Consider the following 16,187-nt stretch of genomic DNA (forward strand, 5'->3'; position numbering starts at 1 on the left):
TTTATTCCTTTTGGAGCATAAAGACTGCAGCCAGGCATAGTTCAGATTTCAACAGTAAGAAACCGTAAAAAGACTTGAAAACTGATGTTTGCTTTCAATCCATTTAGACAAAAATAAAGGTAAAGTTGTCAGCCTCTTTAGGTGAAAAGCTGGCTGCAGTGAAAGGCTCTACACAGTGCTGTCTCTCCGGGGTAAATTACAAATAGAGCCCAGATCGGTTTTCAGATTTTAATTTGTAGAAAATATCGAGAGCCATGTGTCATTTTCTCTCCATGTCACAGTTGTGGTTTGCTTTCTGCTGGTTTGTCACATGAAATCCCAATGAAATGCAGTTTATCTGCATTCAACGTGGCTGTAATGTGGAAAAGTGTGAAAAATCCTGCGTGGTGTAAATACCTTTTTTAAAGAACTGAATAACCACAGTGGTTATAAACAAAAAGCAAAAACACAAATTGGTATGATGTGGCTACTTTGAATTATATCTATAAAAAATGTCATACTTTACACATGAATAAGTACACAAATTGTTTGGACTGCAAGTGATTTAATTTGAGTCATCCCTATGTTTATAATGTTTGGGTTTTTTTTCCATAAAACTCACTAATTAGCTTGAACCTATTCCCACATGGGATAGGTAAAGTATGTGAATCTGTTCAAATAAGAACAAACACATGTTTATGATGACAGAAATGATGTGCATCCCTAAAACAAAAACTGCACACTAAAACTCTCAAGGGGGGGGAAAAGAAGAAAAGTCACTGATGTAAAAGTTGACTTTAAAACTGATGCAATTCTTCCCGTTGAAGAAGAGCCAAAGAGGAAGAGAACCTCTAATTGATTAATGTTGGTTTACAAACTTAGTTACATTTTAATTCATTCATCTAGAGAAGTTTAAATGACGTTTTTAGTGCTTTGGATCTTTTTTTTTTTTAATGAAAGCCTTGAAAGTGTTAGTTTTAAAATGTATGAAGAATTAAAATATTGGAATCATCTACCACTGGCTTCATCTAGACAAAAGAGGGAATAACAGAAGAGTTGTCGTAAAGTGAAGGCAATTACCTATTTATTTAGTCATTTTTGAAAAAAGCACCAAAAAACAAAACAAAACTCTGACCCATTTTAAACAAGTTGGGGACAAACAGAGTGGCACAGAAAAAAAAAAAATATTTTGTCTAATAACTTTAGAGCTCCATTTACAAAGGTCACTTTATAAAGTCGGCACTGCTTTGTCTATTCTAGGACTGGTACAAAAAAAAAATCTAAATACTTTTTGGTGATGAAAACCTATTGGTTTACACAGCTTTTATTAGTGAGAAAGATGTATCGTAAAAATATGGGAACACTGTTTTGGTATTTTTATAAATCTTAGAAAAAACAAAACCAAAGGCTTCGTGGTGAGTCACCAATGCTGTCGATGAGGAATAAATTTGGAACAGAAATTACAGGCTTTCGTTTCTCTCCTGTGGTTTTCTCGTTACCAGTTCTTCTGCAACCAGATCGACACATATTCGTAGACCAGCAGCATCACCCCTCCACCTGCAGCAAAACACGACAGAGACACAGCCTCATTTACACGGGACAGGAGAGGAGCACTGCTTTAATTGTCATTATATTTAAATGAGGATTAAGGAGATTTGCTGCCTCCATTAGATTCAGACAACAGACGACTACAACTTCAAGTATATATATGATACTTGCTGAAAGCAAACATACAACGCCTCGCAAAACCATGCACAACTCTTAAACTTTTCCACATCTTATTATGCTACAAAAAATCCTGAAATGTTTTCAGATTTTATATAGCAGACAAATACAAAGTTGGGCACATTTATAAAATGGTTTGTTGGAGAACATCGCTGAACAATCAGCATCATGAGGACAAAGGCACACAGCAGATGGGCCTCCAGAATAAGTGGAGCACTCTCAAAATCTAGTTCCTTTTTTCAGTTCCCAACAAACCAAAATATAAGAAAAGGTGTTCTGATCATATTTCATCAGGATATAACCTCTCGGCCTGTAAGAAATTTAACATTCACATCGCCAGCACTGTGAAACATGACAGTGGCAGCATCATTTTGTGGGAATGTTTTTTTTTCTGCAGCAGGGACAAGAAAGAATTGGTGGGAGCACAGGGTAAAATTATACAGCATGAAATATTAGAGGCTGGAAAACAAACAAGACTGCCTCAGTTCATCTAAAAGTACAACGCTCAGAGAGTCAAAAGACAAAGTGTTGACTCAGGAAACTGGAAACAAATCATCTCCACTCTTTTTGGATTTTTATTTGTAGAAACTTTCTACTTCCCAATTCTGCTTTTTTCAATATATCAATAAAAATCCAAAGCTGACACACAGAAGTTTGTGGTCGCAATATCTTGAAATGTGAAAAGGTTCATTGGGTTTGAAACGCAAGGCGAGATACTGTGAGATAAGTATCAGAAATGATTTTATAAAAGCTCTGCATAGCTATGTAATTTATAATTCCTAATAATGTTCCAAGAAAAGATGAACAAGCTGGTCATGGCTTCACTTCTTTGGAAATGTACAATGAAATCTCAAAATAAGGGTTTCAAGTGTTAAAAATGACTGATTTAGGTTTATGGACCAAAATTTATATTTACATTATAAAACTAAAACAATGAACGTAAAGTGTCAAACTTTTTTTTTTACCTGGTCCAAGTCTCATTATCTTGGGAACCAAGCCTTTGTATAGAGCCAAGAAACTGCAGGAAAAAAATGGAAAAATCAGTTGGAAATACAGACACACACAAGCAAAGTAATCAAACAACCAAACAAAAAAAGTGAATTCAGTCTCAGTTTAAATAAGTCTCCTTTAGAACTGACAGGAAACCTTTCCTTGGGTTAATTTTCTGATTTCAAATATTAGTGCAGCATAAATATTCAGCAAATAAACGATAAAACGATTATGTTGGCTCAACTCTCGACAAAAGCAGGGTTGTCTTTACTAGCTGCAACTTCAAGGTGACGAACAAGTAAAATCAATCGCTTTTTCGTGATAACGCGCCTTAATCTGAGAGGGAACATTCTGCAACACACATCCCTGCTCCTGTTGATGTTGATTGATCTCGCCTCGCTTTCCGTCTGTCTGCTGCCTGGCACGTCCATCACCCCATCGGGGACTAACAGGCAGCGCTGGCGAATACCTGTCCCTTAATGCGTTCAAGGTGATCAGTGGCTGCCTGCCTCTGCCTCGTGCTCCCTGTCCCGCTCCCTGCCCCCGCCAATGATGGCGTTAATAAGGCTCGACCCACTTCCTCCCTGGCCCTCTGTCTGATTAGATTGACCCGTGGAGCGCCGTGCGGCTCGTTAGGGTCTGCTTAACGATGTCTCCCATAGGGACCACTAATTAGCTGAGACTGTGTTGTGTTAAGGGAAGGGGACTGGATGTGGCGGCGGGGGCACAGTTTGTGCACGCCCGCGACAAGGCTTCAGTGCCGCTCAGGCCGCTACCCCCATCCCATCTACAAACTAACAACATCCACTAACGACAAACATCTTTTGGGGTCTTGTCTCAGGGAGAGGCATGGGGGCAAAATAGAAAGCCCGGGGCAACTGCTAACATAACATACATCTTTCCTTGAAACCTCCATTTGGAGTTGTCAGTCTCTGAGGCTTGAGAGTATGTCCACAGTTACTCCAGAAGTGATAAACTTCTGCAGTCACTGATAAAATTTATGATTGGCATCATGCTGAGCGCAGCATAGAATTTGACATTTGTGTTTTACGGCTTTGCATTAAGGGGGTTTTCACACCTGAAGGTCTGGTAGACTCAGTTTGATTACAAATTCAGCTGGCTTGGTTAGTTTTCAAACTGGACTGTGCAAAACGAACCAAACTCTTTGTTAAACCTGTTTACTCCCTTGCCAGTGGTGGCGATGCACCAAGAACCCCTGAAGGAAATAACATGAAAACCTCAGAAGACAAAGGCTATTTCATTCTTCACAAAATGTGATCGAAAATGCAGTGGATCCCTGGCATCCCTGGTGGTGTTGTTGCAAGATTGACTTTGGCTGCAACAACGGGTTAGGCACTGAAAGTTGAAGTAATTCATAATCGTGGGTAGCAAGATGCACTTCTCACTGAAAATGTTCACAGTTTAGCTAAATGTCTTCTCTATAATGTGTTTCAATAATCACAATCCTACAGACATATCCCTGCAAAGTTCTGGTACTTGTGCTGTTTACTGTTACTTGTTGCTTCAAGCGTAGCGTGTTAAACATCTAAACTGAAACAGGATTTTTGCTACGATTATTAGTCAGGTTTCTAACATTTACTAATGGATAAAGATTCAAGGATAAAGTGACTGAAGAATCCAAATTTGAAGTGAGCACTGTAATGCTTGTAGCTTTCATATATCAAAAAAAAAACCCTCTGGGGAAAATTCTAGTTGTTTGGCTGTGAGTTATCAGTTGATAAAAATGTTTAGAAGACGTCAGATATTATGTTTTCGCCAAGTCTACTTTGAGGCGCAGGAAGTTTTGCCCAACAAAATGCAACCCATCTTATTTCTAATACAAATCAAGAACTTTGTGGGCATTTTGTACCAACTCAGTCCATACTGGTGCAGTTTATAAAGCACTATGCTATGCTAGCTACATAAACAGATATCATTTCTTTAGGTCATCCTTCAACCTTTGAAAGATCAATGCATATTTATAATCAGGTTATCTAGAGATGTTTCACACACACAATTCACTCAAAAACTTCTTGGATTAGGAATAAGGTTGCATCCAGATTAGGAGATGCTGGAGGTTAAAGCTAAAGACTCAGCGCCAAGAACAGAGCTACCTTGAATCATCTTAAAACAAATTAATTGTTTAGATTTTTTTTTTGTATTTGTATTGGGAAGTTATTTGCCCTGCAGCTGATAATTATTTAGGCAGGAAATAGTGGTTGGAGTACCATCAATTATTTTTCTGTGTGAAACACACCAAGTTTCAGGTCTGAAAATAATTTTAAAGAATCCTTCACCTAAAGTAGTAAAATAAGCAGCTTTCCTTTGATATCAGACAGTTATTTTGACAAGATCACAGAGGAAAAATGGTTAAATCTTGCAGTTGTTACATCTTAAACATTTGAGTTTGAAGGTGGGGTTAAAAGTGAGGCTATGATGTAAATGTTTCCAAACACCTAAGAAGTAGTTAGATACATATAAAAAAACAATTCAAGAAAACAACTCACCTGAATTGGCTTAACTTTTAAAACACTGCGTCTTCCCCTGAACGAATACATTTATTTTGTGACCGTGGGTTTCTGAGACCGTTCTAAAGACCGACTCAGATAATGTTGGTTTAAAGGTTCATAAATCCTGTTTGCATTCACTGCTCTAAAACTGGAAACCAGACTTTTTTTTTTTTTTTTAACACATAAAGAGTCTGGTTTGGTCTCGGCCCCTTTTGAACAAGAGGGGCCAATTTATTCTAAACTCTGACGCCAAGAGAGTTAAGATATAAACTGCTATTTAACCTTTTAACCCTTTAACAGAAGCTCAAACGGGACTATTCCTTTAAGGCACATGTGTCCAGTCCTGGAGGGCCAGCGTCCTGCAACGTTTAGTAGCGTCATTCACAAAACTCTGTAGATCCTGACTGTACGAGGACATAATTGAGTTCTTTGACTCAAGTCTGTTGAAACTGGGACACAATAAAAAGTTGCAGGACAGACGTTTGGAACCCCGTTTTAGATATTGGCTCAGTATTCCTTGAATCATCTTTTTTTTGACGTTATTTTTCGGTGTTGTTTTTACCCCTCTTCGCGGTACACCAGTGACATGGTCTGGAAGCAGGTGCGGTACTTGATCGCTCCTGGTTCCGGCTGGGGCCCTTGGATGCGGCTCTTTGCTACGTCAAAGGGAATATTCGCAATTGACGAGATGGTCCCAGACGTCAGGCCAATCGCAAACTTCCTCAGGAACTCTAACGTGGGGTCCTGTTTGGAAGACGACATTGAAGCTTATTGGTTTGACAAGCATAATCTTCATTGGAAACGTTTTCATAAGTGAGGTTGAGAACTAAAAAAAAATAAAAAAGTGCACACACAAAAAAAGTGACACTAAGTTAATACACACAGTAATTTGACACTGCATTTTTATGCGAGAGCGAAAGTGAAACAGAGATGATGGGATCGGAGCGTACGATTTCAAACCTGGCATGAAAGCCCGGATCATTTTATGGTAGTGGAAGGAGGGGCTCCGAGGGGCAAATTTGCGCTTCCTGACTGTGGTGCAACGTTGTGATTGGCTGAGCAGAACCACATGTTCTTTGAGGAGCCAAGACGGAGGATTTATAAACAGGGTTCACGCAGGCAGAGTAGGGAGGCATATGGGGACAATTTGGGTAATTGGCCTGTGACTCGGCACAGGGGTATTACTGTACCAAAGAAGCCCAGACTCGGAGAGCTCTGACAGCTAATTGGCCAGGATATTTTTACAAATGACAGCAGCTTCTCCGGTCCAGGGCTTTCTCAAGCGGCTGGACACCCCGAGAGCTGTGGTAAATCAACATCTAATCCCACTTCTTCTGTTTTTTTCAAGTGGGATGCGGGTTAAGGGGGCGGAGGGGGGAGGAATATAGCCACGGCCTAAGTACACCCATCAAGCCACTTCCTAACAGCCTTAAGCAAACATCTCCTCACACATCCCCTAGTGAATGATGGTAGTGTGCCATCTGCCTCCTATGTGCTATTCAAATGTACGTACAACAGAAGCCTGGGCTCGGTAATCTAAATTTGACTATTGACATGATTGACTTGAAAGCTCATTGCTCATGTTGCTGACAAGCTTTAAGCAATGAAACTTTAGCTCAGTCTCCAAAACACACACAAGACACATTTACAGTGCTCTGTGAAGTTCATATTTTAGAAAACTCTAACATAATTTATTAAAAAGGATTTTTGACTGTAGAAATTAGTGTATGATTACAAGGTCGAATAAAACTAAATATGGGGTTTGAAATAAAAATAAAATCAGAATTATGTAGTGTGAATACGTATTAAACTTCATTAGCTCTAAATAAAAAGAAGTGCAACCAATTGCACTGAGAAATCAGTTGTTTGTTAAAAGAATCCAATTTAGGGCCACTTAATCTCATAAATTGGGCTGACATTCATGGATTATTGGCATAAATAAAGCCCAAGTTGAAAGGAGAAAGAGCAAACATGCAGAAGGTGCTCTGGCCAGAAGAGACAAAATATTTAACTTTTTACCTTCTTGCAAAATTCCGTTTTGAATAAAAGTCACGAAAAAATAATATTTATGCAAATCACTCTCAATGAATAATGGTGTTGGCAGAATCATGTGCTATGAATACTGATGCTCTGTTGAGACAGGTAAGCTCCATCCATCTAACGAGGAGATGGATGGAGGACGACCAGGTCAATCCTGTTGGACAGCGCAAAAGAAGGTTCACAACACGACCCTGAACATACAGCCAGAGCTACAACTGAATGGTTTAGTTTGACCCATACTCCATGTTGTGTTCACAGATGTTCTTTAGGTGAAACGACTGAGCACGAGTTATTTTACGAAGAGAAAAGGGGATAAATTTCCGTCTCTAGATGTACAAAGTTGGTCTAGGCATAGCCCTAAAGACTTGAAACTACACTTTCCTTAATTTTAAGAGTATACTCTATAGGTCTATAAAGCACACTTAAGTTGTAGCAAATGATCTGACAAAATCACAAGAAGTTTTAAACAGTATAAACACTTTTGCAAGTCACTGTATATTTTAAAAGCGTGTGTCGTTAGCCTCTCGCAAACAAAATTCCTGCACCGCACACATAAATGGATGAAGCCTATAAGTAACGGCCATAACCTAAGAAGAAAGTTATTTAAGTCATGCAGCCACATAATCATTATTCACAGAGGATGGCCACTTCGATGTGCATCATGCAGCTTTGGAAAAATTTGGAAAATACAACAGAGCCGGGCCTCCCACTGTAGCCTCCTCTCGAAAATAGTACGGTTGTCTGCTTCCAATTAGTTCATTGGACTTCTAATCTAATGCTCTGGATTGTACATGTGGAAGTGGCGTATGGTAACGTTTCCATTAAACAAAATTAACTTTTGTTTGGGCCATCAGGCGCTGCCGGATGTGTAATCCGAAACTTTGAGGATGTTATGAAGAGCAAACAGACGAGGTATTAGTGGGGCTGATCTTGGAAGCTTCTCTCTGATTTCTGCTTCCTCCGTGCCGTGCAAGCTAATCATACTGTTAAACACTTGTTATGCTCCCGCAGCAATGTGGCGAGGACATGTGAGGATCACAGAGGCTGAGGTTAGCCAAAAGTAGGCAGAGTCAGGAAAGGTTAGGCAGCACTGAAGCACAGCAACAGGAATGTGCCACAGACAAAATTCCACACAGTGCAGATTTTTCATTTGCATATTACCGGATTGGCAGGGATTGCATCCTTGACATTAAAGTAGAAGCCAAAGTAGATCATGTTGAAAACTCCATGGCGTCCCAGTGTTGATGTTAACCCTTTATTCAGACCTCTCAATCCATAGCCATCTGACTCGATAATACGTCGTGCTTGGGCGAAAGCGGACGGTTGCTGTCGAAAGACAGAATTGAAAAGGATCTCGTCAAGGAGCTACAAGGAAAATGTGAACATTTAGCAACATTTTACAAGTCAAATTAGCATTTTCTTTCACTCAACCTCTGTGAATGAGTCTCTGTTGGCCTGGAGACTGACTTTCACCACTTCGAACGGATTGACGATGACGGCCTCGGTCAAGCCTGAGCCGAGGCCTGCTGCAGAGAGCGCCTGGAGGGGAGATGGACATGATTTAATGCAGAGAGTGAGAGGATAACATCTGGATAGAGATGGAGCAGAGCAGAGAAACCGTTGAAGATGAGTTCCAAAAACTCAGCGGTGAAGTGTTTCTAGAATTTGTGTTTTTTTTTTCCAAAATGCAAATGTGTCTCTGTCATGGTTAGACAAATTGTTCCCGAAGATACGCAAGACACCTGAGGGTGTTAGCTGACAATATGCTAGATGTTATCTATGAGGGGAAAGGAAGGTGAGTGGAAAGAGGAAGCAAGACTGTTGTAGTTTCACGTAATTTGTCCTGAAACAGACTACTTACTATAGGTCTTATTACTTCATATACCTGCCACGTAATTAAAAATGGAACCTGCACCACCAGATGTATTACACTGAGCTTTGTATTTTTGTGTGTTTTTGTGTCGGGGTGTGCAAATGTGCATGAATGCATGCTCAGCGAGAGGCGTAATGGGAACATGTCGAGAACGTGTCTGAAGCTCATTACTCTTCCTGCGTCTTTATCCCTCTGTCAGAGCCGCAGGACCCATCCTCTCAGACATGCCTCACGATGTTTACACAGCCAAGCGGCCATGTTTTAATTCCTTATTTGTATTATTACTGTGTGTGTCCTCATTAATCAGAGTGAAGGCATTCAGCTGTGCCATGCTGAATAGGGTAAGGAGAAAGAGAGATAGTGCGCTAATCTGTAATTAAATTGCACTAATGATCTGATGTGAATTAGTGCACTTGATACTTTGGGGGATTTGAGGTTTGCAGCTCTTGCAGGAAGGAGATTGTAAGGGAGGAGGTGGAGTAGAAGTGGAACAAGAGCTTGATGGATGAGGTAGGTAAACATTTCTCCACCATTGGCTGTAAAGCCAGCAGAGGATGTTCTCTGTGTGGAGGTGGTTTTGATACAGACTTACAGGTAAACCATCCATCATGGCTGACAATTGCACCCCTCGCCCCACTAAATTTTTGGGCGTGTGATAACCACACCCCGGGAATTCAAATCTGTCCATTTCCAAACCTGGGACTGAGTAAACCAGCAAGACGATGGCTCAAAGATTATAAAACTTTTTGTGGAGTCACTGGCAGTGGTGAAATCTATTTCTAAATGAGCAACCGCTAAACCGGTCAATTTAAGACAGAGATTTTGGTCAAATCGCAAACTTATCAGGTACAGGTAGGTGAAAACAGCACAAAAACAGATTCCACAGTGCAAGCCAAATTTGAATGTTTCAAAAATAGATATCTAAAATTACCTGAGTTTTGGATCTGGAAATGCCTAAAAGGAAAACAATCCCTCACTGATGCTTCCATGAGGAGGATGATAAATGGATCTTTGGCGTGCCAGGCTTTTTCTGTAGTCCTAAGCATTTATACTGGAGTCTGTTTCTCTAAAATGTTTTCATAAGTAATTTTCATGTCAAGTCAATGACGCAGTTAGGTTTTAATGCCAGTCCATGGTCTTTCTGCGTGGAGATTGGATGTTCTCCCTGTGCATGCATGGGTTCTCTCCAGGTACCCCAGCTTCCACCCACATTCCCAAAACATGACTGTCAGGTTAATCAGTCTCTCAAAATTGTCCTTAGCTGTGAGTGTGTGCATGGCTGGTTGTTCTGTGAGTCTCTTTATTGGCCTGAGATGGATTGGTGACCTTTCCAGGGTCACTTAATGATCGTTGGAGATATTCACCAGCCCCCTGGGTGTAGTCAATGGATGGATGAATTATTTCATGAGAATTAAAACTGGCAGCAGCACACAGACTTTACAAAATATTCACAGCAAAACATAAAAAGTTAACATTGTCGTAAATAAATTAGTTAAGAGATTCCTCAGTTAAAACATTTACAGAGTCTAAAAAATTACTGATTTTGATTCCTTCTCAAAATCAGCAAAAAAAGAGGCATTGTAATGTATTTAATTGAGATTATATATGACAGACCAACACAAATTAGTTTTTTTTTTAAAGCGGGTGAATGACAGCACTCTTCAGATAAACTGACCAGAAATAAAATAAAATTAGTGTTTGTTAAGTACATTTAGGACCTAGACACTGAAAAACAGTCTTGAACTGGCAAGTTGGTAAAATGTCCAGAGAGCGTTCATGGCGCTAACAGGGTTAGCTAAGCCAGGTAAGGAAACTATATAAAATAAATGGCCCAGCTGGAGAGGGAATTGTGTAGATAGATAAATATTGTACTTCGTACTTTGCTTTTTAACTTTGTCTATGAAAAAAATAAAATCTACTTTTAGAAACAGAAAAAGCTGACTGTATTATTAAAAGAAGCTACAAAAGAAATACCTGTTAATGGGTTTTCGTCCACACGCGTCAAATTTTTCTACAAGTATGCCTTAAGCAGCGGATGTTATCATTTACCTTTGGTGTGGTGTTTGAGACAAGTAATGACCTCTTCTTAACAGGGTAGATACTCTCTAAAGTAAGAGGCAATGTTCACAAAAATGATCTATCTGAGAATCTACATCACTAAAAGGAGCTAAGAAAAGATTAAATTCAGCAGAAAAAAAAAGAGGAATTTAAAAAGAGAACGCTAACCTTGCATTTCAGTGCACTGTAAGGTTAGCTCTCAGAGGACATACAATCAATTTTGAAACCTAAAGTAAAAACAAAGTCCTTTGTGTCCTTTGGAGTGAGAAAGTCCTGATACATACTGAAAACAGTTAAGTCTGTAATATTGATAAAGTTCTAAGGAAAAAGGTCAGTGTCATCATCAATGTGTAGGTTAAAATTACAGCTTGAGAGAAGCCGATAAAAAGTCACTAAAATCCGTTAGTACGTTCCACTTGGATGTAGTAACCCTCTGCACAATGATAAGCAATCCATAAACAGAAGAAATGAACCTTGATGAGTACTTGGGGCAGTAACATCGCAGAGTTTCAGGTAGAACATATCAAAGTTGGTGAAATGATTGTAAAATCCTCATCAGCACGAGAGCCAAACCAACGAGTGGTGAGAGATTGCCAACGACCCCACGCTTCCAAAGAGCTTCACCTGGACACCGGCTCTCTGTCCTCTCTTCCGCCCATCGAAGCATCGCAAAGAATGCTGCCTCCTTAGGAACCACTCATCAGTGAAAATCATACATATAACATCCCCAAAACAAGATGAAAATGGTTAAAAAAGACAAAATCTGCAGAAAAATAATGTAGGGGCAAAGCCAAACAATGGCGCCATCAAAACAGAAACCATGTATCCACTCACTGGGAAATTGCAAACCTTCCAGTCAGCTCTGACCAGTCTCACTGTCCCTGCTCAGGAAAAACATCTGCCACTGTCACCACCATGTTTCAAGGGGTTTTTGGAATATTCAGGTGCAGTGTTTTGGAATATTCAGGTGCAGTGTTAGTTTCCTGTCAAACATTGCATTTTGTACGTGGGCTAAAGAGTTGGTCTCATCTAAACAGATCGCATTCTTCCACATGTTTGCTGTGTCCTCTGCAAGCAGGACTTCTTACGTCTTTCTTTGAGTAACAGCTTTGTTCCAATCTGGGAAAGAAGTGGCATGGAGCACACCACAAATGTCAGTCAGGTCAACAAATTCTTTCCACTGAGCTATGGGTAATTGCAGCTCCTCCAGAGTTACGGACATGTCTTGGTGGGTTTCCAGTCATGCCATTCTGTTTTCCTTTTCAGACAATGGATCAAAAAGTGCTTTTTGAAAAGGAATATTGTTCTTAAACCAAACCCTCTTTTAACTTCTCCACAAATGTACCTCTGATTTGTCTGCTGGGTTCCTTGGTCATCATGATGCCGTTTGTTCACTAATGTTCTCAAACCTCCAGGATCTTCATAAAACAGCTTAATTTGTAGTTAGATTCAATTACACACAGAGGGACTCGGCGTACTAATTATGTGACTTCTAAAGACAAAATGACGCACTTTTTTATTTTATTTAAAGATCCTAAGGAAAAAGGAGCTAAACGCAAATGCGTCACATTTTTGTAAAAACCGAAAACCCCAAGAACTTTTCCTTCTACTTAAAAATTTTGTACTGCTTTGTGTTGGTTGATCACATAACATACAAAGAAGTTTGTGGCAGTCCTGTGTTGTAAGTTGTTATTCATCCCCACAGAATGCCAACCAATAAATTTAACCAAAAATTGCCAGCGGAATAAACATGGCATTGGACAAATTTCTGAAAATCGTTGGGATTTTTTATTTTTTATTATTCGGCAAAGATTAAACCTGACTTAAGACTGAACCTCACAGGTTCTAATCTCACAGAATAACAATAAGTTGAATGGCTTATGCGATATTTATACAAGCTATCATATATTTTTATTATACATCAGTGATAGGCCTGACATTTTAGAGTGTGTGTCATTCATCAAGAATGCTTCCACATGTGCTTAACATTTAACAAAAGTGGTACTCTGGGCTTTTATCATTTAATCCCTAGTTAAAATATTTATTTTGTCCAGTGCCATCCGATATGTCTTTATGCCTGAAAAGAAAAGCAATGTTATATTTGTCACACTGATATTGAACGGTAAACTTGTTAAAGTAAACTATCAAGCCTCTGCAAAGACCTACAATGTCGATAGATATATAATTTTAAAAAATCTACAATGAGTGACAGTAATTTCCCCTCTGTACTTATGCCTAGCTCATTGTTGAAGCAACACTGAAGGCTTTTTATAAGAACATTTGCACTTGCATGACAATTTGCCTGGTAAAAGTTTTCTTACCGTTCATGTTTGCTTTAACCGACTTTGACAGCTAAGCAGACGTCAGATGAACTATTCTTCCTGGTTCTGTGTGTGTCAGTGTGTTTAAGCGACAGTGTACTCAGGTGCTTCTGTTTGGTATACTCACCACACCAGGAGATAACGAGGTCAGACTCAGCACCTTCTTGTACTGCTCAAAGGTGAAAAACTGTGGAGGTAGGATCAGGATTAACGACATGTCAGAAAGTTACAAAACATGCAACACCATCCATGTGCACAGACTGACACTTTACACAGAAGAGTACATTTATGCTGAAAACTGCACTTAACAGTGGCATTTTGGGGCACCAAGTTTCCATGACAACTATTAGACACCATCTACATGCCAAACTCTTGTTTGGGAGGAATGTTGGGGGAGAGGAAATGGCTTTTCTGTCCTGGTTAATATGTAGGAACACCAAGGTTGTGGGTTTAAGATGAATACTTGAAAAAACAACTCGTCCAAATGTTGCATGTTTCACATCCAAAGACAGCTTTGTTAGAGCATATACCATCATGAACTCTTTGAAGTACCAGGAATATGAAACAAATATCTAACGTGTAAACTGAGAAAGAGTCATTATTAGGTCTTTTAGCAAGGCAATGATCCAGAACAACCAGATCAACACAGAAATGGCTGGTCAGACACAACGTCAAGGATCCAGGATGTAGAGAAATAGTGCAAAGCAAAATATTCAAAGCTCCCTGTATGCTCTAAATCTGAGAATATGTTATATTTTACTGGAAAAAGTAGGTTGTAAAAATCATGCAATTCAAGGGTAACTGGAGTTGTTCAACTATTATTTCTTAAAATATAACCCTCCCAACCACTGAATAAATATAGTCAGGTTAAATGATTAATTAAAAAAAATATTAAGTTTTACAGTGAGATTATGCTGCTGAAATAAAAGAATAATTTAGGCACAATAAAGATTTTATTGTGGTGAAGTTTACTGAAACTGTTATCAGCAACAGAAAGGTGTCATTACTGTGAGCTGGTTAAAAGTAACAATCTTCTGAGCGGTGGAAAAACCAAATAAAATTTGTGTTTCTATGAACTCATGCTGGTTGAGTCTGCTGGCCGTCTCGATCTGCCAGACTAGCTGCAACTCACCAGTGCACTTTAGCTTTGTGGAGAAGGGAGGAACCTTTTAGATTCTGGATCAGTTCTGCAGCAGCATAGAAGACGGTAGGTTACAGTGTGTTCCTGGTCTTGAAGTTGTTAAAGAATGATCCTGGCGGAATCGCCAAAAGCTGCTTTGCCAAATTAGCCGTTGACGTGAATTGATACGATTGTGATTATCCTGTTAGCTTCCACCACTGCAAGGATTTATGAAACTTTCCACAAAGCTTGTGGCAATATGACACTTTTAATCTATTTTTAATAACTTTACAAAGCCTAGCTTGAAAAAAGAAATCCAAACTAACGCTCCAGGGTTTCTGAAACATTTTCAAGTGCCAATGAGTTTCCATAAAAGGCACAACCCATTACACGCCACTGCTTTAAGATTTGATATTCTATAACTGTACTTCTAAACGTCCGGCTTAATCTCTTACGTCAGCAAAGGGCACTTCCTCTGATTTGTGCCAAATACCAGTTGAGGTGGCTGAAGAGCGTTAATTTGTGCCAATATTTTGGTGCAGTAATGTCTCACCATCAGCAGTGTTGCTTGCCATGTGAGCGATTACCCCATCTTCTCAGTGTGAGTGCTTATTTATAAAGTTCACTTTGTCTCCAGCGTCTCATTACAGAGCAGCATAGTGCCAAGCAGCACAACTCCCTCTGCACCCCTCGCTCCCAGCCTAACCTCCAATGTGTAATTCTGCTCACCTATAACTATCAAAAGATGACGTTCATGCCATGGCTTACAGCAAATACTTGTAAGTCAATATTGAGTTTGCAGAGAGGGCAAACAGGAGTGTCTAAAGAGGCAGACATGGTTGAGGGCGTTATGTGTTTAATCAGCACGTGTGTTCTATGTAACAGCCGTTTGAGTGTTTTCATATGGTAGTATGGCGGCTCACAATGAAACTAGATCCTGGGCCTTGCGTGACATCGTGAGAAGCTTTTTAGCTTTCCATAGACAAACACACACATCCTTTATCCTACCTTCACTGCTCTCTTTGGGGTCTCTGCCAGGATTGGAGGCAGGATTCCCTTGTAGAAGCCAAAGATTCTGCAGGGAGGGAAAATAAATTGTTGTGTCTCTTATTTTCCTGTCAGCTGCTCGGTTGTGTTTAGATCTAAAAAAGGCACGAAAAGTCAAAGACAACACAAAAGCAACCCAAAAGATGTCTACTTTATGACCATGAGTATCAAGTCAACATTCAGGGTGAGTTTCACATCAACAAGCGTGCTTTTAGGTTGACGGATTAAAATCTAGATCAAACACATTTCCTTATAGCATGAAAATTCCTGTACATATAGCACAGATTTAAACAGAAGCTAGTAAATGTCAATGGGAAGCTTAGTGGTGGAGCAAAGAGAACTTGGTTACAAAAGCAGAATTTTTGCAGAATTTAAAGTTGTTTTGAAAGCTTGAGCATCTTCCTCTCACAGTCCAATTTTCAGGTCAGGTCAAGTCATAGTTCTAAGTTTGTGAGTAAAGTGTAGGCTTAACCTGCACTATAAATATCCAAGGATCTCTTTAGATAATTACTATAGAATAAGGG

The 16,187-nt window shown here is 39.6% G+C and overlaps 1 protein-coding gene across 2 annotated transcripts in view; it reads right to left on the minus strand.

Moving 5' to 3' along the window:
• Window positions 1-324: 324 nt before the first annotated feature.
• Window positions 325-16,187, minus strand: part of slc25a21 (solute carrier family 25 member 21) — a 122,877-nt gene continuing 107,014 nt past the window's right edge. For both annotated transcript variants that reach the window (XM_023353241.1, XM_005799295.3), the window contains 7 exons: window positions 15,625-15,691; window positions 13,624-13,683; window positions 8,676-8,783; window positions 8,406-8,570; window positions 5,767-5,948; window positions 2,670-2,722; window positions 325-1,536 (listed from right to left, as the gene is read on the minus strand). In XM_023353241.1, coding sequence (XP_023209009.1) covers window positions 1,475-1,536; window positions 2,670-2,722; window positions 5,767-5,948; window positions 8,406-8,570; window positions 8,676-8,783; window positions 13,624-13,683; window positions 15,625-15,691 — 697 coding nt within the window. In that variant the 3' untranslated portion in view covers window positions 325-1,474. The remainder of the gene's footprint in view (window positions 1,537-2,669; window positions 2,723-5,766; window positions 5,949-8,405; window positions 8,571-8,675; window positions 8,784-13,623; window positions 13,684-15,624; window positions 15,692-16,187) is intronic.

This window comes from Xiphophorus maculatus, chromosome 19 (genome assembly GCF_002775205.1).
Source record: "Xiphophorus maculatus strain JP 163 A chromosome 19, X_maculatus-5.0-male, whole genome shotgun sequence".
In the NCBI taxonomy this organism is placed as follows: domain Eukaryota; kingdom Metazoa; phylum Chordata; class Actinopteri; order Cyprinodontiformes; family Poeciliidae; genus Xiphophorus; species Xiphophorus maculatus.